This window comes from Rhinopithecus roxellana, chromosome 6, assembly GCF_007565055.1.
Source record: "Rhinopithecus roxellana isolate Shanxi Qingling chromosome 6, ASM756505v1, whole genome shotgun sequence".
NCBI classification, from domain to species: Eukaryota; Metazoa; Chordata; class Mammalia; order Primates; family Cercopithecidae; genus Rhinopithecus; species Rhinopithecus roxellana.
The window spans coordinates 95,358,075-95,381,704 of record NC_044554.1 but is presented as its reverse complement, the minus strand read 5'-3'; the positions used below and the strand labels follow the sequence as shown (position 1 = coordinate 95,381,704).

At 41.6% G+C, this 23,630-nt stretch overlaps 1 protein-coding gene across 1 annotated transcript in view; it reads left to right on the top strand.

The window, feature by feature from the left end:
- Nucleotides 1-23,630, top strand: part of GLI3 (GLI family zinc finger 3) — a 277,199-nt gene that overhangs the window by 87,079 nt on the left and 166,490 nt on the right. The window contains exon 3 of the mRNA XM_030933297.1: nt 5,827-6,069. Coding sequence (XP_030789157.1) covers nt 5,827-6,069 — 243 coding nt within the window. The remainder of the gene's footprint in view (nt 1-5,826; nt 6,070-23,630) is intronic.

Sequence of the window (23,630 nt, the reverse complement as noted above, 5' to 3'; positions counted from 1 at the left end):
TGCGGGTCCTCCGTGCGGGTCCGGTGTCTCCCCATAGATTTGTCATTTGGGTTTCTCTCGATGTTTTCCAGGAGTGGATTTATGTTATCAAAAACTTAATGGGAGAGTGTCTCAGTTTTGAAATTGTCTGTGCATAACAATGTCATTACTTTCTTTTTTTTTTTTTTTTTCTTTTTACTGGTGGTGGTGGATGTTGGGGCACATATCCAGGTATCATTCCAAAAGTCTACTCAGGAATACAGCTCTTGTCGTGTTAACAGGGGACAGGGATGTGTGGATTCAGTAAAGCATACTGGGAATTTTCTTTGCATCACTTGCTCACCTGGGACATGACGACCAGTTTCTGGTCTGGAAACTGGGCCTCATACCTTGTCCTACTGCCATCACTGGGTTGCTGTGAGGATCACATGAGACGATGTAAATAATGATGGGAAGGGTTATTTCTTTTCTTAAGGATGGGGAAGATGTTTGCTTGTGAGGGGTCCAGATTAGTCAACAACATATATATGGAGCCTTAGTCCTGTATTTTAATTCATTTGAACATGACTTTATCATATCATTCAATATAGAAGTAACGAGGTTTCACAAACTCAGACCTTAAATATGGAAATAGTATTTTCTTGTTAGAATCTCATTCAGCTAGAAATCTGAGTATCCTCCAGTCTTTTTTTTTTCCCCCCCTTAACATTTTGTTGCCTCCTCCCTGCCTGCCCCATCCGCCCTTCATTTTGGCTCGCTGCAACCTGAGTGCCACTTTTCTGGGAAAGCCTGATATTCTGACTTCAGTTTTGTAATTTAATGATGGAGAGTTTCCTTAGTAAACCAAATTTAGAGTCCTAGAATGCTTATCTTATATCCAGACCTTGAACATAAAAGGCATTTTATACCCGCAATTGTTCATTTAATGAGCAATTGCAGAGTGCAGGCCGGTTAAGGGATTGAGCTATATGCACTATTATTGCAAGAAGTATTCCGAAATACCAGAAATAGGACGTAAGCTCTGATCAGGGAGACTGCGAGCACAATTACCTTCTTTTCAAATCCTTCTGTGACACTGCGGGAGGAAAAAGGACTTTGAAACTTGAAAGGAAAGAGCTTGCTTTCAACCTCAAAAGCTAGGAGGAAAGGGCTCTGAAATTTGCTCAGAATTCCCAATTCACCATTAGCCTGTTTCTTCCTTTAGCCTCAAGGCATTCTCCGCTTTTTGAAAAGATGTTAAGAAATTCAGTCACAATAGAGAGCCTAGTTTTGAACATGTTTCACTCGGTCCATTGAGGTCTAGGCTCCAGCCTTTGTGTGGGGTGAATTGAGCTGAGCGGCTAGCTGGTTGGAGAGAGGTGAATGAGGAGTCGCTGTGCACTCGCAAATTCTGGCAAAGAAAAAAGCTCACCCCTTCCTTTATTTTACAATATGCATTCCTGTACAATCCTGCTAGTGGCAATATGTGGAGCGGAGCCTGTTCTTAAGTCAATACAGAGTACTTGGTTTATAGCAACTCTTGTTAAGTTTGTCTTGTAATTGAAGCTGCTGTTGACCTTGCTTGGGGACCATTTGTAAAACCGTTTATTTAGCATAAACTGAAATAATAAACCCTCCTTCTCTCGGGCTGATTGTGATAGGGTGACATTAGTTTGATTTAATGATTAGCCGCCTGACCCTTCTGCTGGAGAGAGAGGCTTGAATAGGGAGAGTTCACTCGGAAGCACTCAGAAAGAATACTAATGAGCTTGTTAAATTTAGCATGGCTCCAACCACTTTTAATTCCTCTAATGGGAGCAGCACTGCCTGGGAGAGGGAGAGGGAGAGGGAGGCAGAGAGACACCGAGAATGTTCCTAGAGGGTCTGCGCAGCTAGAGAGAGCTCACCAAGAGAAGTTGGCACAAAGTAGCTAGCCAGAGCCTGGGGACTGTGTTGTGAGTATTGTCTGTTCTCTTATACTCCCCATCTTATCTTCTAGGTCTTGGGACAAGAGAGGAGTAGTGGTATTAAAATGGGTTTTAAGGGAAAAATCAATCCTAAGGGGGAAAAGGGGGTGAACAGGTATGCTGTGAGCTCCTAATCAGCAAGTTTTGTTAGGTGACAGGAGGTGTCCTTAGTTAGTGATGCCTGGCAGAGTTTTGTTTTTATCTTGAAGGAATCGCCTGAAACTTTTCTCTCAAGTCATGGGCAGAAAAAAACAAAACAAAACAAAACAAAAAAACCCAAACCTGTTTCTTCGGTTACCATGAGAAATCGGATAGGTGTTTGTCTGCAAGCGCACACAAGTGCATGTTCGAGTCCTGCTTCATGCAGCAACGTGATTACTTTCTCCAGTCCTTTATTGCAATCATCCTAAGCATTGTTTGCAAGGACCCCACTTTTTTTTTTTTTCTGAGTTTCTAGCACTAAGAGTATCTTGATGTCAGTTGCTTTTGGATGAGTTTGGAAATTCTGGGACAGTTTCTAAAACGTGCTGCTTTGGGCAGCTCTCTGGGGGCAGGGATTTGTTAACTTCCACTTGAGGATGGATATGCAAAAAGGAGGAGGTACAAAGTGGGACTATGATGACAGTATTTAAAGTCATTTTTTACTGAAAGATTTTAGTGAATTGCATGTTTCAGTTTGACCCCCGAGCTTGCAGCTGTTAAACATAGAGAAGCGGGAACAGTTGCCTTGTGTTTGGCTGTTAAAGTCCATTGGCAGATGCTCTTGGAGCAGTGGGCTGTTTGCTTACATTTTTGCAGCAGACTTCTGCCTGTTGCCATGGTGGACAGTGTGTTTCTGTCAATAATTTGGCCTGGCGTAGCCTGTCTGCACTGACTCTCAAACTTTATTGAACAACTCGGCTCAACTGAACAAGATTAGACAGCTTTCGTCTTTTGGCTTGCTGAAGTGGTTGCTAAATTTATAAGAGCAGGCAGGAATATTGCTTGGAAAGTGTCCCTTTCCCTATATACAGAGTTCTTTCAAGCCTCGTAACTGTTTGTATTGTGGAGTGTGTGTACTGTCAGGTTTTCATATGAATGCCCGTCACAAGCAACTTGGTACAGGAGGTAAACTTCATGAAGTATTTGTCTGCTGGAGTTTTCCTTTTGGGGCTGAGATGTGTGGTTGGGTAAAATTAGGGTAGCACTGACTATTGTAAAAGTAAGTTTCCTGATGGAAGTTTTCACATTAAAAAAAAAAAAAAAAATTCTGCCTGCATTTAACTTTACTAAGGGAATAGTAATTTTAATTTAATTTTTTCTGTATTAAAAATGTGCACTTCACTAACTTCTTGTTATAACTTTAATATTTACTTTTGTTGGGTGAACTCTCATTAAGAAAATCATTGAGCTAAAAGGTAGCCTCATTTCCACTCACCCTCCCCAGTCAGCCGCCCCATCACCCTCTCTGAGCTTATTCTCTCAAGAGGTTGGGGGAATGGTGGGAGGACTCTCTGGCCAGGCCATAACCCATTCATTATTCAGTTATTTGTGAGGTTGGATTCAAATACTCATCATAAACACGTAGTTTGTAAGACAGAGTTTATTATAGGGATGCCGTTTTAAGAGAAGAAAAGTTAATTTCTTCTAGGACGATTAAGTCAAGGAAATCCTGTTTTAAACCTGGAACAGGTTAGCCGAGCTTGGTTATTCATCTTTCCCAGAGAATGCTAATTACGTGTCACAGCCCCCCTGAGGAAGGGTTTTCTGGCCTCCAAATGAAGGTCCCTTTCTACAGAATTTGCACCTCAGTGCTGGAAGTTCATTTCAGATTTAAGTTTGAAATAAAGGCTTTATACAGAGCACAAATTAGTGGAAAATATGACTTGGGCCATTTGTAGGTTATAGGAATATTTATAAAACTGACATAAGTTGTAGTGTTTTGACACCCTTTTGCTTTTACATAACTGCAGCATTCTTATATAAACTGTGGGTTTTCTGCTAATGAAGTACAAGGGTGGCCTACTGCCTAAAAGTATTAGTTAGAAGGGAAAATAAAAATGCATTTTATCTTTTGTAGTTTGTTTTAAAATTACCAGGAGCATGGTGTGAATTGCTTTCATAGAGATCAATGTGGACATGTGGGATTACAGGACTTTTTTGTTTTTGTTTTTACTTGATAGATTAAATGTATAATTTACCCCTTAATTATAAGGTTTGGGATGAGGATCTGCACAAAACAATATTAAAATAATATTTCACGGTTACCTTTAGTAGTCAGCAAATTCTCTGTAAAGACCAAAACATACCTCATTGTCTATTCTGTTTTGTAAGTCATTTGCTAAGGTAAGGAATATGTTGCTTAGTTTTCAAGTCCTACACACAGGCAGAAAGACTAAACTTGCTATTGGCTTTAGGTAGTTCAAGTCCTGAGTCAACATAAATAGTATTTGTTATTTTCAGTTTGTATTTTTATGCAAGTCTGTGTTCACAGTTCTACTTTCTTCTGAATTTGAGCAGGGTTATGAAACTGCTAAAGCATTATTCTTCTGTTTATTGAGGGAGCCCTTAGTTAATCATATCTGCTTTATGGGTTATTTTGAAGATAAATTTGTATATGGGAATAAGATGTGTTCAAGATGTTTATCTAAAATGCACAACAATGGTTTTATTTATACCCAAATACAGTTTTTTGTTTGTTTGTTTGTTTCGTTTTTTTTTTTTAGATAGGAATAGGAAACAGTTTTTACGTTAGATGTCTAAGCGGTACCTGGACAGCAGCTTTCTTTCCATCAGCACTTGTCTGCCAGAGCACAGTCTGTTGACTAAATGTGGAACTTGTTTGGGATCATGTAGTTTAGAGTTTACGTATGATTCAAAGAGATGAATTGGTCCACTTGTTGTGGGTTCACATAGTCTGTGTGATTTAATTTTATGCATGGGTTCTTTGATCCGCTATTATAGCAAGGTCATCCAATCACATTTGCAGAGAATCATAGTGGAGAGATGGAAAGTTCTTACTGATCAAAAGGAACTGAAGTATTAGGAAACTGGAATACCAACTGTATATGGAATTTCTTCAAGCTGTTTCTTACATCTTTGAAGAAATGTATGGACCCACCAGAACATGGACACATATCAACACCCCCCATACCTTCCTTCCTCACCCTCAGAGCCATCTCACATCTGGACTTTCCGTCTCATTCTGTTTTCCAGTTAGGTCTCAGCTTTGTTGTGTGGACAGAAGCAGGAAGTATCTCACTAGAGGCTCGGTAGGTTTTCATGATTGGCACCTTTATCCCTTGTCACCAATGAGTTTTCTGTTCCATTTTTGGCTCTGTCAAATCTCTTGCTGGGCTGCAAATCTGACTTAAAACAACAAAACCACATACACTTTTGGATAACTTCCTAATAGGTCATTCTTTAGGAGCAAAGGCCCTACACTCGCTGGAGCAACCAGAGCCTCAGTGGGTAGCTGGAAGGACTTTGTGTCACCCTGGAGGCCCTGCATCCCCAGGCAGGCAAAGGGAAGCTGGACATGCACAGTCTTAGATTGGCAAAGGTTTCAGTTCCATGTAGGACCTGCAAGATGTTGGACAGCCCATGAGCAGAAACCTCACACGCAGATCCAGCTAGAAGCTGGTGATGCCAATTTGCCGACCCCTACATCTCCGTTTAATAGGCTCATTTCCTGCTCCCCTTCATCCTTCCCTGTGTATTTGTGTACGTTGTACCCTCATTCATAAACAATTTTGTCTTGCAAAGATCCCGTCCCAGCCCTGTGGCTTTCAAAGTTGCCGTGAATGAGAAAGAGACTTTTTTTCCGGGAGAGGGATATCGAGAATGAGACTTCACTGATCATGGTTTTTTAATTGCTCCTTAAAGTAGTTTACAGACTCTTTCATTTTTCTTCTTTCTTTAGAGGATGAAAGTCCTGGACAGACTTATCACAGAGAGAGAAGAAACGCAATCACTATGCAGCCACAGAATGTCCAGGGGCTCAGCAAAGTCAGTGAGGAACCTTCAACATCGAGTGACGAGAGGGCCTCATTGATCAAGAAAGAGATCCATGGGTCCCTGCCACACCTGGCGGAGCCCTCTGTGCCATACCGTGGGACGGTGTTTGCCATGGACCCCAGGAATGGTTACATGGAGCCCCACTACCGTAAGTGCCCATGCCAGTCAGCACTTGTTCAGGAGCTATGGGGAGGGCTGTGTGTGTGTGTGTGTGTGTGTGCGCGCGCGCTTTATGAAGTTTTGGCTTGTATAATTTATTAAAAGGTGTAAGTTTCTTTCCACTTTCCCTCTTACTTTCACTACTTCCTACCCATTCTTTTTAGAGAGAGATATTTTCTTACATCTCTAAGCAACGTCAGTCTTCAGTGGGGCGGACTGCAGGAAAGTGGTCCATTGGTGACTAATCCACATGAGACTTTTGTTGAGAAGCAGAGGTAAAGTTACTCCATCTAAACAGATGCTACAGGAGAAAAAAAAATTGTTGTTATGAAGTTATGAAAGCAGGCTACATTAAGAGAAGTCCTCAACAACCGCAATTCCCATTTTTAATGATTTTTTAATTTAATGATTTTGGCTATTCCCATTTTTGATGGTTTCTGAAAACAAACCTCATTTAACAAATCTGTGCTAAATTCCTTAATACGGAAGATTTTTCGTTATGCTGTATTTTCCTCTCTAACTAGCATGCCAGACACATCAGAAACTCCTTTCCAGTGCTAATCACGTTTAAGAAATTAAGTAGGACTCTGAACTCAAGTATGGGATGGTTTTCTCCAAAGGCAGAATATAAAGAAAAATGTATAAGGGTTGAGTTTATTTCTGGCCTGTTTCTAGTTAAAAAAATACAATTTGGTTGTGGAGTAATGAAGTTCATATTGAGGTGCCAAAGCTTGCAGCTCTTGATTACAGATTTATCACCTTGCCAGGATTCAGACTCGCCATTTAACCTTCCCGGCTCCAATTCCAGATGATCCATTGAGCTCCAGTGAGGGGGACTGGTTTGTGTTTCCCCTTTTCCACATCATTCAGAAATTTTAGTGTTTTAAGGCAAAAGGTCATTAGCCAGATGACTGATTAGTGAGGACAGCTGATTAGTGCATGTTTTTTTGCTCAAGAAAGTGCCCAGGATAAAAGCTAATTTCATCCCTTCATTAGTTGGCTTGCAGCAAAGGGAAATGCTCACTCCTCAGATCAAAGGGTCTCGCATAACCTTAAGTCTCAGCAACCACTACTCCCCACCCCCCACAAGCAGATTATATTGTTGGAAAAGATGGAAGCTACATTATTTTATTTTTAAGTGGAGAGTGCATTTTTTAAAAAGTGGTCAGAAGCACGGAGGAGAGTTTTCTGGATTCTTCTAAGCTTTTGAAAAAGACAACTTCTCTGTTTCAAAAGTGGTTATCAGTCTTATTTCTGTAACTACAGAAATAAGGGGGAAGGCTATTGGGCTGGTTCCTTCCTTCATTCAGGATTTGCTTAGTTTTATTTTATTCATCTTTCCTTTCAGGAATGAAGGTTTAAAATAGTCTTGGTAGGCTTTTTCTCTGGGCACACTCCTAAGTTTTCTGCATTATATTTTTATTTGTGAGTCTCTTTTAAACATCATCCAGGCAGAAAATCTGAGGGACTCCTGCATGCTTTCTACCTATTTTTATAGACCCAGGTAGTAGACTTACTTTTTAAGAAAAATTCAGGCTAGACCCTTAGCCAAAGCTCCCTGCATTGTTTTTGTTCTTATGTGTGAACACAAACTTTTCCCATCTCATATTTATGTTTTGTTGTCTTTTCAAGATACCCACTAATTAGTGAGGTATTTAATTAGTCAGGACAGCTGATGAGGACTTCTTCTTTGACTGACAGTAGTGAGCAGATAACCGTTAACTTACTCTCTGTGCCATTCAACTTGCAGCTTGTTCTTGGTTCGTTTGTTTTAACGGTTTCCCCCATTGAGTCTTCCTGTCCTTTGAGGGGCTGGGAGTTCTCTACACCTGGGACCCTCATCCTCCCTCAGCGGTGCAAGTGGGACCCATCTCCTGGACCTCCAATTTCCTATTAACTAACGGTGGGCACGGGAGAGCTCTTAGGGGGATCCGAATTGGTCGATCATCACTCTGTTTTGAGGTTACAGCATTCATAGTGGGGTATTCATTAGATTTTCCCACTGTATTGTTCAAATCAGTGTTAATATTGTGTGATAACTTATAAACTGTGTAAGCTGTCTGTAACCAAATGGCAAATGCGATTTTGACCTACCATCCCAATGTACTCCCTAAATTGGTCATAAATTACATTATTATATAGATAATATGGACGGGAAGTCCTAAAGAGTGCACAGATTGGCTCAGTGCTCCGGGAATTTGGGTTCAAGGTCCAGCTTTGTCACTTGCTAGCTGTGTGACCTTGACAAGCGTGCTGATCCCTCTAGGAATCCTTTCCTTGCTGTGGGATGAGGTGATAATATGACTGCCTGCTCCATGGTGTTCTTGTGGAAGTTGAGACAATGCAAATACAGTATTAACTAAAATCTCTGGCACATGGTAAGTGCCTCAAAAGTATTAAGGTAGTTCTTCTCTGCTTTCTCTTTCTCCTTCTCCTCCTTTTTTCCTTCTCTTCTACATCCTCCTCCTCCTCCTCATCATCAATATGTGATAAGTTGACTCTCTAAGTCATGTTTGTGAGGGTTGCACTCGTATTTGATTCAGTGTGGACTGTTTGTTTGTTTGTTTCACCAGACCTGGTCACCTGCTTGCCTGAGACCAGTTCCTACTATAACACAGATTAGGAACTGAGCAAACTGCAAACCTGTAACTGTGGTGTGGTTAGAGCTGTGCACTGTGGCCTTCTGAACATAATCTTTTCTCAGTCAACCTCAGTAGATAGACTATAATTTTTTTCTGTTAAGTAAGTGAAGAAATTGTAAAGATTTTAAACGAGTTTGAAAAGTGTTAACTTTTAAATTCTTAGCAGAAAGTGTTTTATGTAACACATGCAAACTTTAATACATGCAGGAACATAAAAGATATACGGTATTATTTATTCATATTGAGTAATTTAAAGATATCCTAAGCTAAGCCTCAGCATCATATGGGATATGACTTTACTTTTTCTTTAGAACTCTGTTGAATTACTTAATCTCCTACCAGTATCACAAGTATTTTTTAAGACACTTTATAATAAAATCTGTCTGCTCACATGGATTTAATTATCCAGGCAAAGCTAATGATTGATGTGAACTGAAGGTGATAAATTTTCCATGAATTTTTTAGTGTATGAAGAAATGCCTTCTTTTTAAAATGAGACATACAGTTTTGGTCACATTTGTTTATCTTGTGGGTATAGCTTGTCTCGGTCCTGGGCCCTGTCAACAACACAGGCGCACTGCAGACCTTCAGTAGCTCAAGTTCAGAGACATCTTTTTAGGCCATTCCCCTTGCCCTTGAGTTGTTTGCTAGCTCTGCTGAGCCGGTCAAAAGAAAAGACTCCTGTAATCCAGTGGGCTGGCCATGTGAACACTCACAGCAATTCCTTCATTTCTCTGTGGTTGGAAATTGTAGACTTTCCAAGATGCCTAATTTGTGCTTCTATATATATGAACTTTGTATTTCTAAAGTGTGGGCAGGCTTCCTGTAAGACCGGAAAAGGGAAAACCATTTTTGTTTTTTTTTTCTCCCCCTTCAGAAGGACATCTGTAAAATTTTTATTGCACAAGATTTTATTATATTTGGGAATGCAATATTGCATCTTTAGAAATTGTAGTTAGGCAAAAATCAAAGTATTTTAGGTTTTGTGGCTTTAAAAAAAAAAAAGAAAAAAGAAAGCTCAGGGACAGTGGGCACTTCAGACATTCACAGCATATGTTTAGAATAAAATCCTCCCGGGGGATTAGGGGTTTTCGCTCATGAAGCATCACAGTGGATGGGCTGTATATCAAGGCGTGAAAGTAGACGTTTTAGATGCATGGCTCAGGCATGGCATGGTGCTGACAGGCTCTCAGTTACAGGATCACTAGCGCTTTATAGTTTGGGGGAGCATGGGAGGGGTTAGATTGGAGGACCTGATCTTCTTGTATCAGAGTCAGGGTAAGAAGCCCCATCCTCTGCCCAAAGATTCCTCAGCAATTTTCTTCTGCCCATGCTCTGTGTGGAGCCAGGTATTTCAAACCACCATCTCTCCTTGCTTTCGTTGACTGCCATGCATTTATCTTCTATAAACTTTCAAAGGCAGGTGACATAATAGTTAAAGCATTCCTGTACCCTGGCCGACACTTAACTTTTATTCACTTCCCTCTTACAGAAAACATGTGTTGCATTGTCTTCTGTCTTACTGTGAAGTCTTTAAACTATTCCTGCAGGGATCTTTGTGCAAAGTTCCTCGGATTCACTAGTCATGTCATACTATAGGGTCTCTGCTGGTTTTGGTAAAGGGGGCAGAAAGATGCCTCCTTTTTAAAAAATTTCAGGTCTCCTTTACAGTTTTATAGTTGTGGAAGGCTGCATTTCTTCTGCCCCCAACTGCTCCTAAGCAGTAATTCTTCATGGAAAATATGATTCATTCTTCCATGCAAATGCTTTGATTGAAAACATACCACTGGTATTCTTCCTATGTTCCCCAGCTCAGATGATAGAACTATTGGTTGCTAATTAGCAAAACCTGAGGAATTAGCTTAAAGAAAAAAACCCTGAATTTTTAATTGGCTTGCATTTATTTTCTGTGGAAGGCTGTTGTGCTAAGCCCACTTGCATTCTTGTGTGCTAAAAAACTGCATAGATTTTTTTTCTACCTGTCTGTCTTTATATTAGGTGACTTTCCACATCCCTTTAGAAATACATCTTCTGAGTGAATGGAAGAGAGGGTGTATATTTTACATATTTAATAGGTACACCTGCTCATACTTCTCTCTCTTACTATCCAAGTGTCATCTTGAGACTGTGAGAGACAGAAATGCCTACGAGGCACAAATGAACAGTTTTGTCTTGACCAAACTGTAAAGGCAGTGACAGTTCCCTGAGCTCTTAGTTCTCTTCTCATCCAGACTGTCTTTTACCTCTTTGGAGAACAGTTGATGAGCCAATCAGAAATGCTTTGTGTTTTTCCCCCCTTTGAAAATTAGATTGTTTAACCAGAAAGACTGATGTTGGATCACACCCTGGAGGCTTTGCTAGGTCTCATGCTTCCTTGGCTGTTAGTCTTGAATTGCAGTGAGACCTGGAGTGAGGAGATCCAAACAAGTCCATGGACCTTTGCAAAACTGTTATTTGTGAGCTTAAGAATAGCTCCCTGCTTATTCTTGTCTTTCTCTTAGAAATTCAATAGAACGACCTGGCCTTCTTTTAGTAATCCAGAGGTAATGTTTTAAGACTAGAAACAGTGAGCGACTTCCATAGACTTTTAAAGAGCTGCATTGCAAGACAACTTCGAGCAAAGCAATAGAGATTTAGGAGTAATTCTTAGTGTTCCAGATTTGCCAGTGAATCTTGACTACTCTTGTGCCTGATGCGACCGTGAGTCTGTGTATCTCAGTCTTGGGAGATAGCGAATGAAACTGGGAACAACAGTGAGAAAAGTCCTGTAGCATTTGGAAAAATTTGATAACAATTTTATTCATCAGTTTTCAGGATAAATTTATTAAAGGAGACAGGGAGAAGCTTGAAGACCACCCAGGCCAGGAAGAGAAAGAAAAGACCAAGAGAGACCACATTTTCTAGAGAAAATCACTTAGCCCCTTGGTGTACTGGTCCAGTCCTCTCTTCCCCTGCTGCCTGGCACTGTTCTCTTCTACAGCTAACTCAGCTTCCATTGGCCGCTGCTCTGGTGCTAGCCCTGCCCTTGTTGCCCTGCTTGTATAGTTGTTTCTCCTGGACCAGTTACTTGCTTTCTCTTTGCCTTCAAATCCTGCTTATGTTTCAAGGCCTATCTAACAACCCACGTCCTTGGAAAGTCTCTAAGAGCCATCTTACATGGATATTTTCCTACCCTGGACACTTGAGTAGTAGTCATGTCATTCTCACCTTTAAACACATCACGGCTACTTCCTTGTGTTGCCCCTACCCGGCGGCCTGACCTCCTCTGGAATAATGTGATTAGTCCAAGGCAGTACTTATCTTCTGTGGACACCAAAACTCCTAGGGTAGGACTTGGGGACTCATAAGTGCCACCATAGGGCAGAGAAGTTGGGAACTGCTCGGATGCTTATCACAGTCACCATGGAGGTGGAATTCCAGGTGACCCATACTCACAGCCTTCCCATCAGAGTGACTTCTTGACCACGTGAGGAGACATTGTCGTTTCTGCTTCCCTTTTAAAATTTAGTTATTGTATACAACCTCTAATCCTAACTTAGCCACCTCATCCTTCCTGAGAGCAGGCGATGTACAAAGTATTTCTGGTACATTTGTACATTTGTAAAATCTGCATTTTTTAACTTTTTATTTTTGAGACAGAGTCTCACTCTATCACCCAGGCTGGAGTGCAGTGGCGCGATCTTGGCTCACCACAACCTCCGCCTCCTCCCAGGTTCAACCTGTTCTCCTGCCTCCACCTCCCGAGTAGCTGGGATTACAGACATGCGCCACCTCGCCTGGCTAATTTTTGTATTTTTAGTAGAGATGGGGTTTCGCCATGTTGGCCAGGCTGGTCTTGAACTCCTGACCTCAGGTGATCCGCCTGCCTCAGCCTTCCAAAGTGCTGGGATTACAGGCGTGAGCCACTGCGCCGGCATAAGGGAGGGACTTTGATTCTTTGGAATAAGTTGGCAGTTCATAGACTTGGATGGGGACCCTAATCTTAGATACTGTGAGATTAACACAGGAGAGCTGCCTCTCTTCCATGACACCCATCTGACATCGAACAAGTAGGTATTTTCCCTGTAGTTAAGGTGAGCATGATGTTTGTTTGTCTTTTTCCAAATTTCAGTGATATATTTGTCTTCAACAACCTCTAGGCAATTCATATTTTGGTAACATCTTCCCAACTTAGCATCCAAGCATGCGTCTGATCCATGTTAATGGGAGGTCCCATCTGCAACTCAGTTCAGGATCATGAATCCAGTTGCTTAAAGATTCCATGTAATTATTTATCTTTTCTAATTTGGCACCCACCCAAATGGCACTTTTTTAGTTGTTGCCTATGGTTTCTTTCCCTCCGTCTTTTCCCTCTCTTTTTCCTTCCTTCCTTCCCTTCTAGAGTAAAAGCATGAGAAATAGCAGCTCTTGCCATTTCACAGCCATCTGCTAACAGCTTTCCCTCCCGCTTTCTTAATGGAGGCAACATTATCCTCGGCCCTCCTCCTTTTTCTTGTATAATTAAAGAATGTTACCTTTGATGTCTCTTGAAGCTGCAGTCTCCCATCCTGCCTTAGCTTTCTTGATCTTATACCTATAAATTTGTGCGGTATCTTCATAGTTCTTGGGGAAAGGGCTTGATTTTCCTCTGTGTGCTGTTCACAGTTTGGGTTAATTTAGAGTAACCGATCTGGCATTTTATTGCTCTCTTTTCCCTGTCTTCTGATATAGCTTGGATTCTTGTTGTACTCTTTGAAAAGGATCCAACTTCCTCAGTTCTTTAAGCTATGAAATTTGGGTCTCTCCTAAAATGAATGTTCTCATCCTTCTAATGTCTTCATTTCTTTTGAGGGGGGCCAGGCTTTTCATTAACCTCAGTTTTCAATGAGTTTCTTCTTCGTAGAATAAAATAAAGCAAGATTCCATTTGATTCCTTTAACTGTTTATTTTTGTGTTCATTCTGTCAGTCATGTGTTAATTGTGCATCTGCTTATTGAGTGTTGCATAAGTGCTAAACAGTGTTGACCAAAATGAGCAAGTGCCTGCTTCTGTGAAGCTTTAGGTCATCAAAAAGTCAATACAAGGGAGCTGTCAGAGGAGAGAGCGAAGAGTCCTTTGGGAGCAGGTGAAGGACTTATCCAGCCTTGGTAGTCCAGAAGGCTTCCTGGAGGAGGTGACATCTGAAAGAGGTGAGGAAAGAGTAATCTAGGCAAAAAGGAGCATTTGTCAAGGCCTGGAGGCCAAAGGAAGACCTGAGACCTGCAAGGACTTGAGAAAAATCTTTGTGTGGTTGGAGGGTGAATTTCACGAGGGGAGTGGCGAAGACAGGGCTCAAGAGGTACAGGCCAGCAGGCTTCTGCGAGGAGCTGTTTGTTTCTCTCCTGCAAGAGTCTGGGGTGATTACTAAGACTTGTTCCATGACCCTTTGTATATTTAAACAGATCTTTGGGTTCCCCATCACTTACCCAGAATTTCTCCATCACAGAGTTGAATTCACCCCTGCTTTCAGTTTGACAGCATGCGACTCCGTGACAGGGCTCCCCTCCCAGGCATCTCTGGCTGGGCTGCTGTCTCATTGGTCTTCAGAGATGTGCTGCTGCATCCCTTTGTGTAGCAGGTCATATATATATATTTTTGAGACAGAGTTTCACTCTTGTTGCCCAGGCTGGAGTGCAATGGTGCGATCTCGGCTCACTGCAACCTCTGCTTCCCGGGTTCAAGCGATTCTCTTGCCTCAGCCTCCTGAGTAGCTGGGATTACAGGCATGCACCACCATGCGCGGCTAATTTTGTATTTTTAGTAGAGAGGGAGTTTCACCATGTTGTCCAGGCTGGTCTTGAACTCCTGACCTCAAGTGATCTGCCTGCCTTGGCCTCCCAAAGTGCCGGGATTATAGGCGTGACCCACCTCGCCCGGCCAGCACGTCATATTTTTTTCTTCAAGACAACAAAATTTATTTTTACTTGTTCTCAACTGCTCAGCTGTTCTGTAATAGGTAACCCTAGCCACCACAATATCTTGATCACAAACTGCAAATAAAAAACATAGGAAATAACTGTGGCTTCATTCCTAAAGAATTAATAGTGTTCTGTATCAAGGCATGTTTTAATTTCCACTTACAGTGTTCAAAATGAAAAAAAAAAAAGCGTTGAGTTTTATTTTATTAGAAGACTCCCAAATGCCCTCACATCAGTCAAGCTAGAGAAATTGTGCAGGGGGCCACGGTGAGGTTGTAGATAGGGCCCGGAAATAACCAAGTGAAATTCAGCTGGGAAATTCAGTAGCTAACACCACCAGGGGAGCATGAGAACAAAGACTGGCATTAGTGGAATGAGCCTGCAATCCAGCCAGGACTGAAAGAGTCTCAGGGGGGAGGGTGGGACCCTGGAGGAGACTTGTGCCTGCTCCCTAGGGAGCCGGGGCCTAATCAGTGGACATTGTGAGGATCAGAGGGAGCCCACTCTAGGAAGCGGGGTGTTTACTTCGTCCACTGGGGGTACCCAGATCTGCATCCTGATTGTGCTCCTATCTTGTGAGTGGAGTAAAAGGAGGTGCCTGTTTCCTAGGTAATTTAGAGAGGAGCAGAGAAGTGCAGGTGGGGGATGCGGAGAAGCAAACGCCAGCTCTTCTTTTGGTTGGCTTTCGTGGAATAAGCCTGTTCTCAAATGGGGCAAAATTTCACTTTTCCTTTCCCTTCCCCTATCCCTGTGTTTCCTCTTTGTAAGAAATTTATTCCCTCCTCCCCCAGGGGCGAAGGGAAACTAACACACAATGGTAGCTTTCCTGTGACCTCGCTTCCTGCCAGAGGATCTGTGATCCACTCCAACTTGGTGTCTGTGATCCCAGCTTGGCTTAGTGAACCTGACCAAGTGGGTTGACCTTTTGATCGAATGTGCAGTTGCCTCTTATATATAGGTCTGTGAGATGCATTTTTATGTAGCCTCTATCTTTTACCATGAATGATGTTTTAAATGTAGTATGTGTTTATCACATTGCCACGGATCCATGATATGGGAGATAGTGAACAATTGGAGACACCTGAGTGCCTCTAGGGGACTCAGCCCTTCTGATAACACTGCTGACGTGACCTGCCTCGAGTCTCACTCCATTGAGTACATAATGCATGATTTATTTTCATTAAAAATCTTTGTGAGCCGGGCGCGGTGGCTCAAGCCTGTAATCCCAGCACTTTGGGAGGCCGAGGCGGGTGGATCACGAGGTCAGGAGATCGAGACCCTCCTGGCTAACACGGTGAAACCCCGTCTCTACTAAAAATACAAAAAACTAGCCGGGCGCGGTGGCGGGCAGCCTGTAGTCCCAGCTACTCGGAGGCTGAGGCAGGAGAATGGTGTGAACCCGGGAGGCGGAGCTTGCAGTGAGCCGAGATCGCGCCACTGCACTCCAGCCTGGGCAACACAGCGAGACTCTGCTCTCAAAAAAAAAAAAATCTTTGTGCATTTTTTTGAGAGCCTGCTGTGAGTCAGACACTATTCCAAGTCCTGAGGGGTCAGCGTTTGCCAAAACAAATCAGGTTCTTGTTCTCAAAGCTGGCATACCAGCCGGAAGAGACACACAACAAACACCTAGGCAGAGCCTTAACAAGAACATACAGGTTGAGAACCCCTTATCTGAAATGCTTAGGACCAGAAGTGTTTTAGATTTCAGATTCTGAATATGTGCATATATAGAATGAGATGTCTTGGAGATGGAACCCAGGTCTCCACACACAATTCATTTATGTTTTATATATACCTTTTCCACACAGTCTTAAGGCGATTTTATGCAGTATTTTAAAACACTTCTATGCATGAAACAGTTTTAGCTGCATTTTGACTATGACCCATCACATGAGGTCGGTCAAGTGTGGAATTTTTCACTTGTGGCATCATCTTGGCTCCCAGCGTTTTTGGATTTTTGGAGCATTTCAGATTTTTGGATTAGGGATACTCAACCTATAGCTGCTGGTGCTCTGAGGGTAATAAACCAGGTGATGTGCTAGAGAGAGCCTTGGGTAGGGATGTTGTTCCTTAGGTCAGGTGGGTGGGGCAGGGAAAGCCTTGCTCAGGAGGTGTCTTTGCAGCCAGAATAACTGAATTAAAAAAAGAAGCTGCCCTGGGAGATCTGAGAGAGAGCATTCTACTGAAAGGTTTGCTGTGAAAAAGTACCAGGAGCAGAGCGCATGCCAGCATGGTCATTGGCCAGGGGGTGGGACAGTTGGGGGAGATGAGATTAAGGGACCTGGTGGGCCAACAAAAAGCCAGTGGAAGAAGTGTTGTGGTTTGATTTTTGTTTTAGTACTGTCACTCTGGCTGGTGTGCAGTGACTCTTGTGAAGGTGTGGAATGTGGAATCAGGGAGGTGACTTAGCAGGCTGCTGTTGCAGTGACCTCGGTGGGAAATGATCCCTACTGAAATGATAGCCAGCAGAAACTGAGCTCTCTGTCTGCACCACAGTGTTATGCCATAGACTTTGCTCTTGAAGTCACTAAATCCCCACAAAACAACCTTATGAGCAGTTGTAATGACTTTCCCCTTTGACATATGAGGAAACTGAGGCCCAGTAAACCTAAGTAAGTTGTCTATTTTTACATGGTTCGGAAGTGACTGAACCAAGGTTTGAACCTGGTTTGTTGGCTCCAGAGCTCAGATTCTTCACCCATGTCCCATAATGGATGAGATTTCAAAATGATAGTCCAGACCTGTGCAAGAGCCTGGCTAGGTTGGCAGTGGTTTGGGATCAGCCCAGTTGGGGAGTGCTTGGAAACGATGTCCTGGAACCCAGGTGATGGCATTGCCAGTTTTGATGGGCAAGGGCTTGGAGTACAAGTGTGTAGAATCAGGGAAGGCAAGCCGACTGCCACTTCAGTTTCCAGGCTTTGTTCTAATGCATCCAGTGTCGGAGAGGCAGGAACTGGTCCTTGCTACCTCTGCCCTCCCTGTGCTCCAGGTGTTGTGTTGTAGGGGAGAATGAGACATTTCTTCTTGTTTTGTTAACTGATATCTTGCAAAGAACTTAACATTACCTTACCTAGAAGTTTAAATGGGGAAACCTGTGGTCCTCTCTGTGCCCCCATGTTCTGGAGGATGTGAGAGTTGGGACACAGTAGTAATCACCACCACAGGCCATATGTGAGATATTTCCCATGTGCCAAGCACTGGGCTGAGGACGTCATTACATGATCTCCTTTAGTTTTCACACAAACTCATTCAGCACTTGAATTATAATTATGGAGATTATACAGCCTGCTCATGGTGCTGGTTTGAGTCTGGACTCCAGACCTCGGTTTTGGGACTGAGAAAGGGAGGCCCTACGTGCATTCCTTTTCTAGCTGTCTTGTAAAACGTTGTCCTCCTTACCATGTCCCACTTGCCCCCACATCTGCTTCTTTTGATGGTGCAGTGGCTTTTGGAACATGGGCTGTCTCTTTGGATCAAAGATCTCAATTCATTACGTGAAATCTCAGTTCTCAAGAACAGCTTGTATAATAACCGGAGCTTTCACATGTCAACAGATAATACAAAAGAATATCTGGCCCTACTTAGGCATTTTTGGGGACCAGCTCTACCAGCCATACAGAGTCCACTGTAAGATCCTTAACTGTCTCTATATGTGGCTCTGCAAAGGGCAGCAAACCACCCTGCCCCACCCAGGGAAGGAGGTGGTGGGAAGAGTGTCCCCTTTGTTTATAAATATACTTAATGTTTTCATGTGGCAGGGGGAGAGAGAGAAAAAAAAGTGAGCGAGAGAGAGAAAACACCTTTTTTTGCACAAAGGCATCTTGGTATCCAACAGTCCCACTAATATGGACAGTTCATGTCTCCTGACTTTGGTGTGTCAGATAAACTAAAAGAATCTTAAGCATGATGAAGAGGTTGGAGGAATGATTTATGAGAAAAGATGAAAAGGACTGAGTATAGATAGCAGGGCCCGTGCAGGCTAAAGACAGACATGGAAATTCTCAACCAGTAACTTAAAGAAATACATGCTAAGGAAGGCCGCTACTGACACAGAGAGCTCTGAATAGAAAATCTGTGAAAACAGCAAGGAGAAGACCACTGGCATCCCTTCCTGTCTCTGAGACCTGCAAGTAGGACTGATACTTGCTTTAAAGACAAATATGAGATATCTGCCTGGATCTGTATAAAGTAATGTTTCAGGAGACTCGATTTGACCTGAGATATATCTGTTCTGTGTAATAAAGATACATATTGTGACCGTGCTCTCTTGCTACATCAGGAAAATAAGAAAAGGCAACACTGAGACTTTTAAGAGTGACTATAATCCTCTGAGATATGGCTAGCTAGAGTAGTCTAAAGATCATGAAAAATTGTTACAAGACTTTTAGAGAAGACAGAGGGATGCATTTTTAGATTTTTAAGAAATTGGTTCCCAAACATTAATTGAGGTCCACACACAGTAGAATAAAAGGTATGACCTTAGTGCTCTAGATTTTGTAATTTGGGGAGAGAAAATAAGAAACAGCACATGAAACAATTAAGTTGCATATCAACAAGTGTAAAATAGCAAGATGAAAGGCAGGACCTAGATCTGGTGACGGTGATCTCAGATTCCAAGGGGGTTTTTACAATAGAGCTTTGACTCCATGGCAAATTTAAATCCAGTATGAAATTCTGCTAATTAACATTTCCCTTCTTCCTTCCAAATATCAAATTTATGGACTCTGAAATTCACATAACACATATGCCGATGCTGCGTTTTTTTTCTGCTTGATCTGTTCCAGCTGTTATTAAGTTTAATGCCTGACTTTCATTAATTTATGAGGAGTTGTGAACTGCAATCTGAAATGCTCCCCTGAATTTCAGAGTTTTCTTGCGGAGAAAATTTCACGTGAGCTCATCCTGACCCTTGCTAATATTTCAGCCAAGCACATAGTTTATTGTCTTATGACCTTTCAGGGCCCTTCAGTGATGTTGGCACACGCTGTCATATTCTGAGGGTGGTGCACGGCTAGTCTTTGTCAGTGTTGATTTCATTCTGCCTCATACCTGATTTATCAAACCTGAGAGCCCATAGCATGCCTAATTTAGCACATAGTTCCCATCTCCAAAATCTAATAAGCTCATAAGTAATAAATTTTCTGGGTTTTTGTGGACTTGTCCTCTGATCTAGGGTAGTTAAAAGTTGCATTTGGCATGTTTTGTTTACCATAGCGGCTATGGAAAATGCCCTTTTCCTTTCCTCTATGTCTTCTCATGGTTTATGTCTTCTTCATGGTCTATGTCTTCTCAAAAGGAACTGATTCTAGGACATGAATTGTTCAGTTTTTGGTCATTAGCACTAGATGTTTCTCATACATGAGTCCTTCTCATGCATAGTTATTTGAAGTTAATATTTCATATCGGTGACCATGTGTTCCTATGTCTGGGAGCACAGCCGTCAGACTACTGGACTGTGTGTGAAATAGCCTACTAGAGATGTAATCTCTGGGACTACCTACTCCAGTGCCCTGATAAAAGAGTTTTGAGACCCACCTTAGAGTTTCTTTTTGGAAATGTATGCCAATAGGATTTTTTTTTTTTTTTTTTTTTTGAGACTGAGTCTCTCTCTGTTGCCCAGGCTGGAGTGCAGTGGCACAATCAACCTCCACCTCCCAAGTTCAACCAGTTCTTCTGCATCAGCCTCCCAAGTAGATGAGATTACAGGCATGCCCCACCACGCCGGGCTAATTTTTGTATTTATGGTAGATACAGCGTTTCACTGCATTGTTCAGGCTGGTCTCGAACTCTTGACCTCAGGTGATCTGCCCGCCTGGGCCTCCCAAAGTGCTGGGATTATAGTCAGGAGCCACCGCGCCCAGCTAGGATGTTCTTAATTTTTTTTTTTTCCTTTTGGTAACGGGGCAGCCTTGTTCCTTTGATGCCACACTCCTGCTATTAATCTTCAGATTTTCTGAAGTGTCTCTCTCATAATGAGCCACCAGGTGAGCAAGACTCTAAGGCATAGTTTTTTCTTTTTTTTTTTCCGCTGCTTTCTATTCAGAGTATTAAGATTCTAATTAGGAACTCTGTTATACAGAGCTTGATAGGAGAGCTGTGATTGGCCCCTCTCCTGAGAAGAGTCAGGATCCAGTGGGGTGACGATGTAGTGTCAGCCCTTCTGTCCTGTGAATTTCCTGATCCCAGTGTGTGGAGGGAACTCAGTGCAATTAGGAGTGAGGCCTGGATTCTGACTGGCTGAGAAGCTCCGCAGGCTGCACTGTCTGGGTTTTGGAAGTAAATGAACTTGGAGGCATCGGCAACACCAGTGCTTGAGTGTGCTCTATCATTGACTTGTCCTCATTTAGCTAATCATATCTGAGACCGAGGTAAAATGCCGATTTATTTCAGAGTTCCTTGCTTCATTTGAATGCCAACCGAGTTTTGCCAAGAGCCAAAGTAGAAACAGAGTTGTTCTAAGGAGTCTTAAGTTTGTTTTCTTTTCACTTAAGCAAGCTGATGGTATGAGAGAATGTTTTTGTGTAAGGTTTACTTTTATTAAACAAATTCCATTCTTCAAAGTTAATTTCTAAAAAAGCATTTCTTTTAGGAATTCATATGAAAGGTCTTTTGGTGTTCTGAAATTGTAGGAGAGGATTTTGGTGCAGAGGATTATGGTGTTAGTAACAATGGAATATGGTGATGTGCAAAGATTTGTAGCAAATGATTATTGATAGGGTGGTAGGTGAAGATCGTGTTTTCTTAGAGCTCATTTTATGTTTAAATGGCTTTTAGGGTCTTTTTTCCAGTCTCAGTTTAATGTTTCATAAGATGATGCTCTGCTAAATGCTGTACAAAATCAACCTGCTCGTGTTGGCTCATTTCTGATCAGTGGTGTCAGATTTGGTTGAACAATTGGGGCTAATTTTCTGAGGATCCCAGAATTGAATGAAACTTATGAGACTGTAAGCCTGTAATTCACTCAGAAGTTATAAAGAGATGTTACTAGAATTCTTCCTCAGAGTAATATTCCAAAATTGGAATGCCGAGCCAGGTAGAAGCAAAGTTCTCTCCTTGAAATGCATTTGAAAAAGCCAAACTTTTTTTTCTATATGCCATGACTATTTGATTATTGCAATATTAGTTTGTTGTTTTTCTAGGAAAAATTCAGCAGGAAAGAAACCTTGAAACTCTCTTTATAATTTAACAATTTTTACCGTATTTTATGACAATTATCATGTACAAGTTAACACATGCTCATTTTAATAAATCATGAAGCCCTGAAGACCGTGGAATGGAAAGCCAGAGTGGTCCATCCTTCCTTCTTCAACCCTAATCCCAGGGGCACTTGTCACTGTTTTTGTTTTAGTTCTTTTGGTAAACAATCATTACAACTCCAGAACGTGCTTATATTTTTATATCCTGACATATCAACTCTAGATATTTCTTATGCAATATATTGACTTTGCAATAAGAAAGTTAATCTTTAATTTTTAATACTGTACCCTCTTTTTTCAATGTTGATATTATATTGTTACTTGTCTATTGGGTACTTGTATAACTTTGAAGAGTGTTGTAAGCTTCTCTTTCGTTTCCTCATCAGCTTTTCATAGCAAAACAAGTAGGAAGTTAGGTCCCCTCTGCCATCCACATCCCATCTTCTGGAGCCCAGGTTTTCTTTTATAGTGTCAAAGTTGTTAATGTGTTTGTGGGGGTCTTACTATCATAACCACATCTGCTATGTTTTTGTCCATAGATTAGTTTTTAAAGTTGAAGATCTAGAAAGTGTCTACAGCATTAAGGTTGTGGAAATTCTCTGTGTTGAACCAGCAGAATGTTAAGATCATACCTAACCTTCTCTGTTAGTCCAGTGTTCTAAATTCTTAAATCACCCAACAGCGATGCGTCTAGCATTAAGAACAAGTGCTTTATCTACACTTACTCTTTAATTGCTTTCCTACCTATCATATTGCTTTTTGGTAGTTGATTTGGTTTTTTTCCTATTATTTGTCTTTACAATAGTCTTACATTCCCTCACTCCCCAACCTCCCAACCATATCTTTTGCACTTAAGGGAAAGCCACCTTCTTTCCTGGCCACTTCATGCTCCTGAGAAATCTGAGCCAGGAATCTCCAGACATCCCTTTGTGATCTTCTGGATCGGAACCACTGTTTCCTAGGTCTTATGACTTCAACTTTGCCATTCCTAATTTATTCCTTTATTTTATTGGAATACATCAAGTACCTTCCCAACAACAGTGGAGGCAGAATTTCTGAGTCTTTGCATCTGTGAAATTCTCTTTATTCTACCCTTGCTCTTTCCTGATGGTGTAGTTAGAATTCTACTTTAAGATCCTTTAAGGCATCACTACATTTTCTATTACCATCCAAAGTTGTAGATGAGAAGTCTGATGTCTCTTTGATTTGTATTCCTTTGTAGATGGCTTATTTTTTTCCTTCTAGGAAACTTTTGGGATCTTTTTATCCTTAGTGGTTTGAAAGTATGTACCTAGATGTAAGTGTTTTAATTTAATTTTTATTTTCCTTAATTCTGCCCATCCCTTTGTGGACCATTTGAATCTGAAGATGCATTCTTTATCACTGTGAATGATTTCTATTATGCCTTTAATAATTCTATCTGCTGTGTTTTCTCTGTTCTTTCTTCCCAAGATTCTGCAGAGTTGATTGTCAGACCTCCTAGGTTACTTCTGTGTGTCTCTTCTCTTTACTCTGATATCCTCTATGTCTTTGCTTTTGGTTCTGGAAAATTTCCTTAACTTCATTTTTCATTGCTCCACATGATATTTAACTTTTTGCAGTCATAATCTTAATTTCTAAGAACTCTAAAAAATCTTTTATTAAAACTTCTTAATATCTTGCTCTTGCCTTTTGTATTTAATGCTCTCTAAAACCTTCTAAATGTTTCTTCCACGGTTAGTTTTTCTTGTTGATATTGGTCATCCTCATTCCTGTCCTTTTGTCTCCTCATAAGCC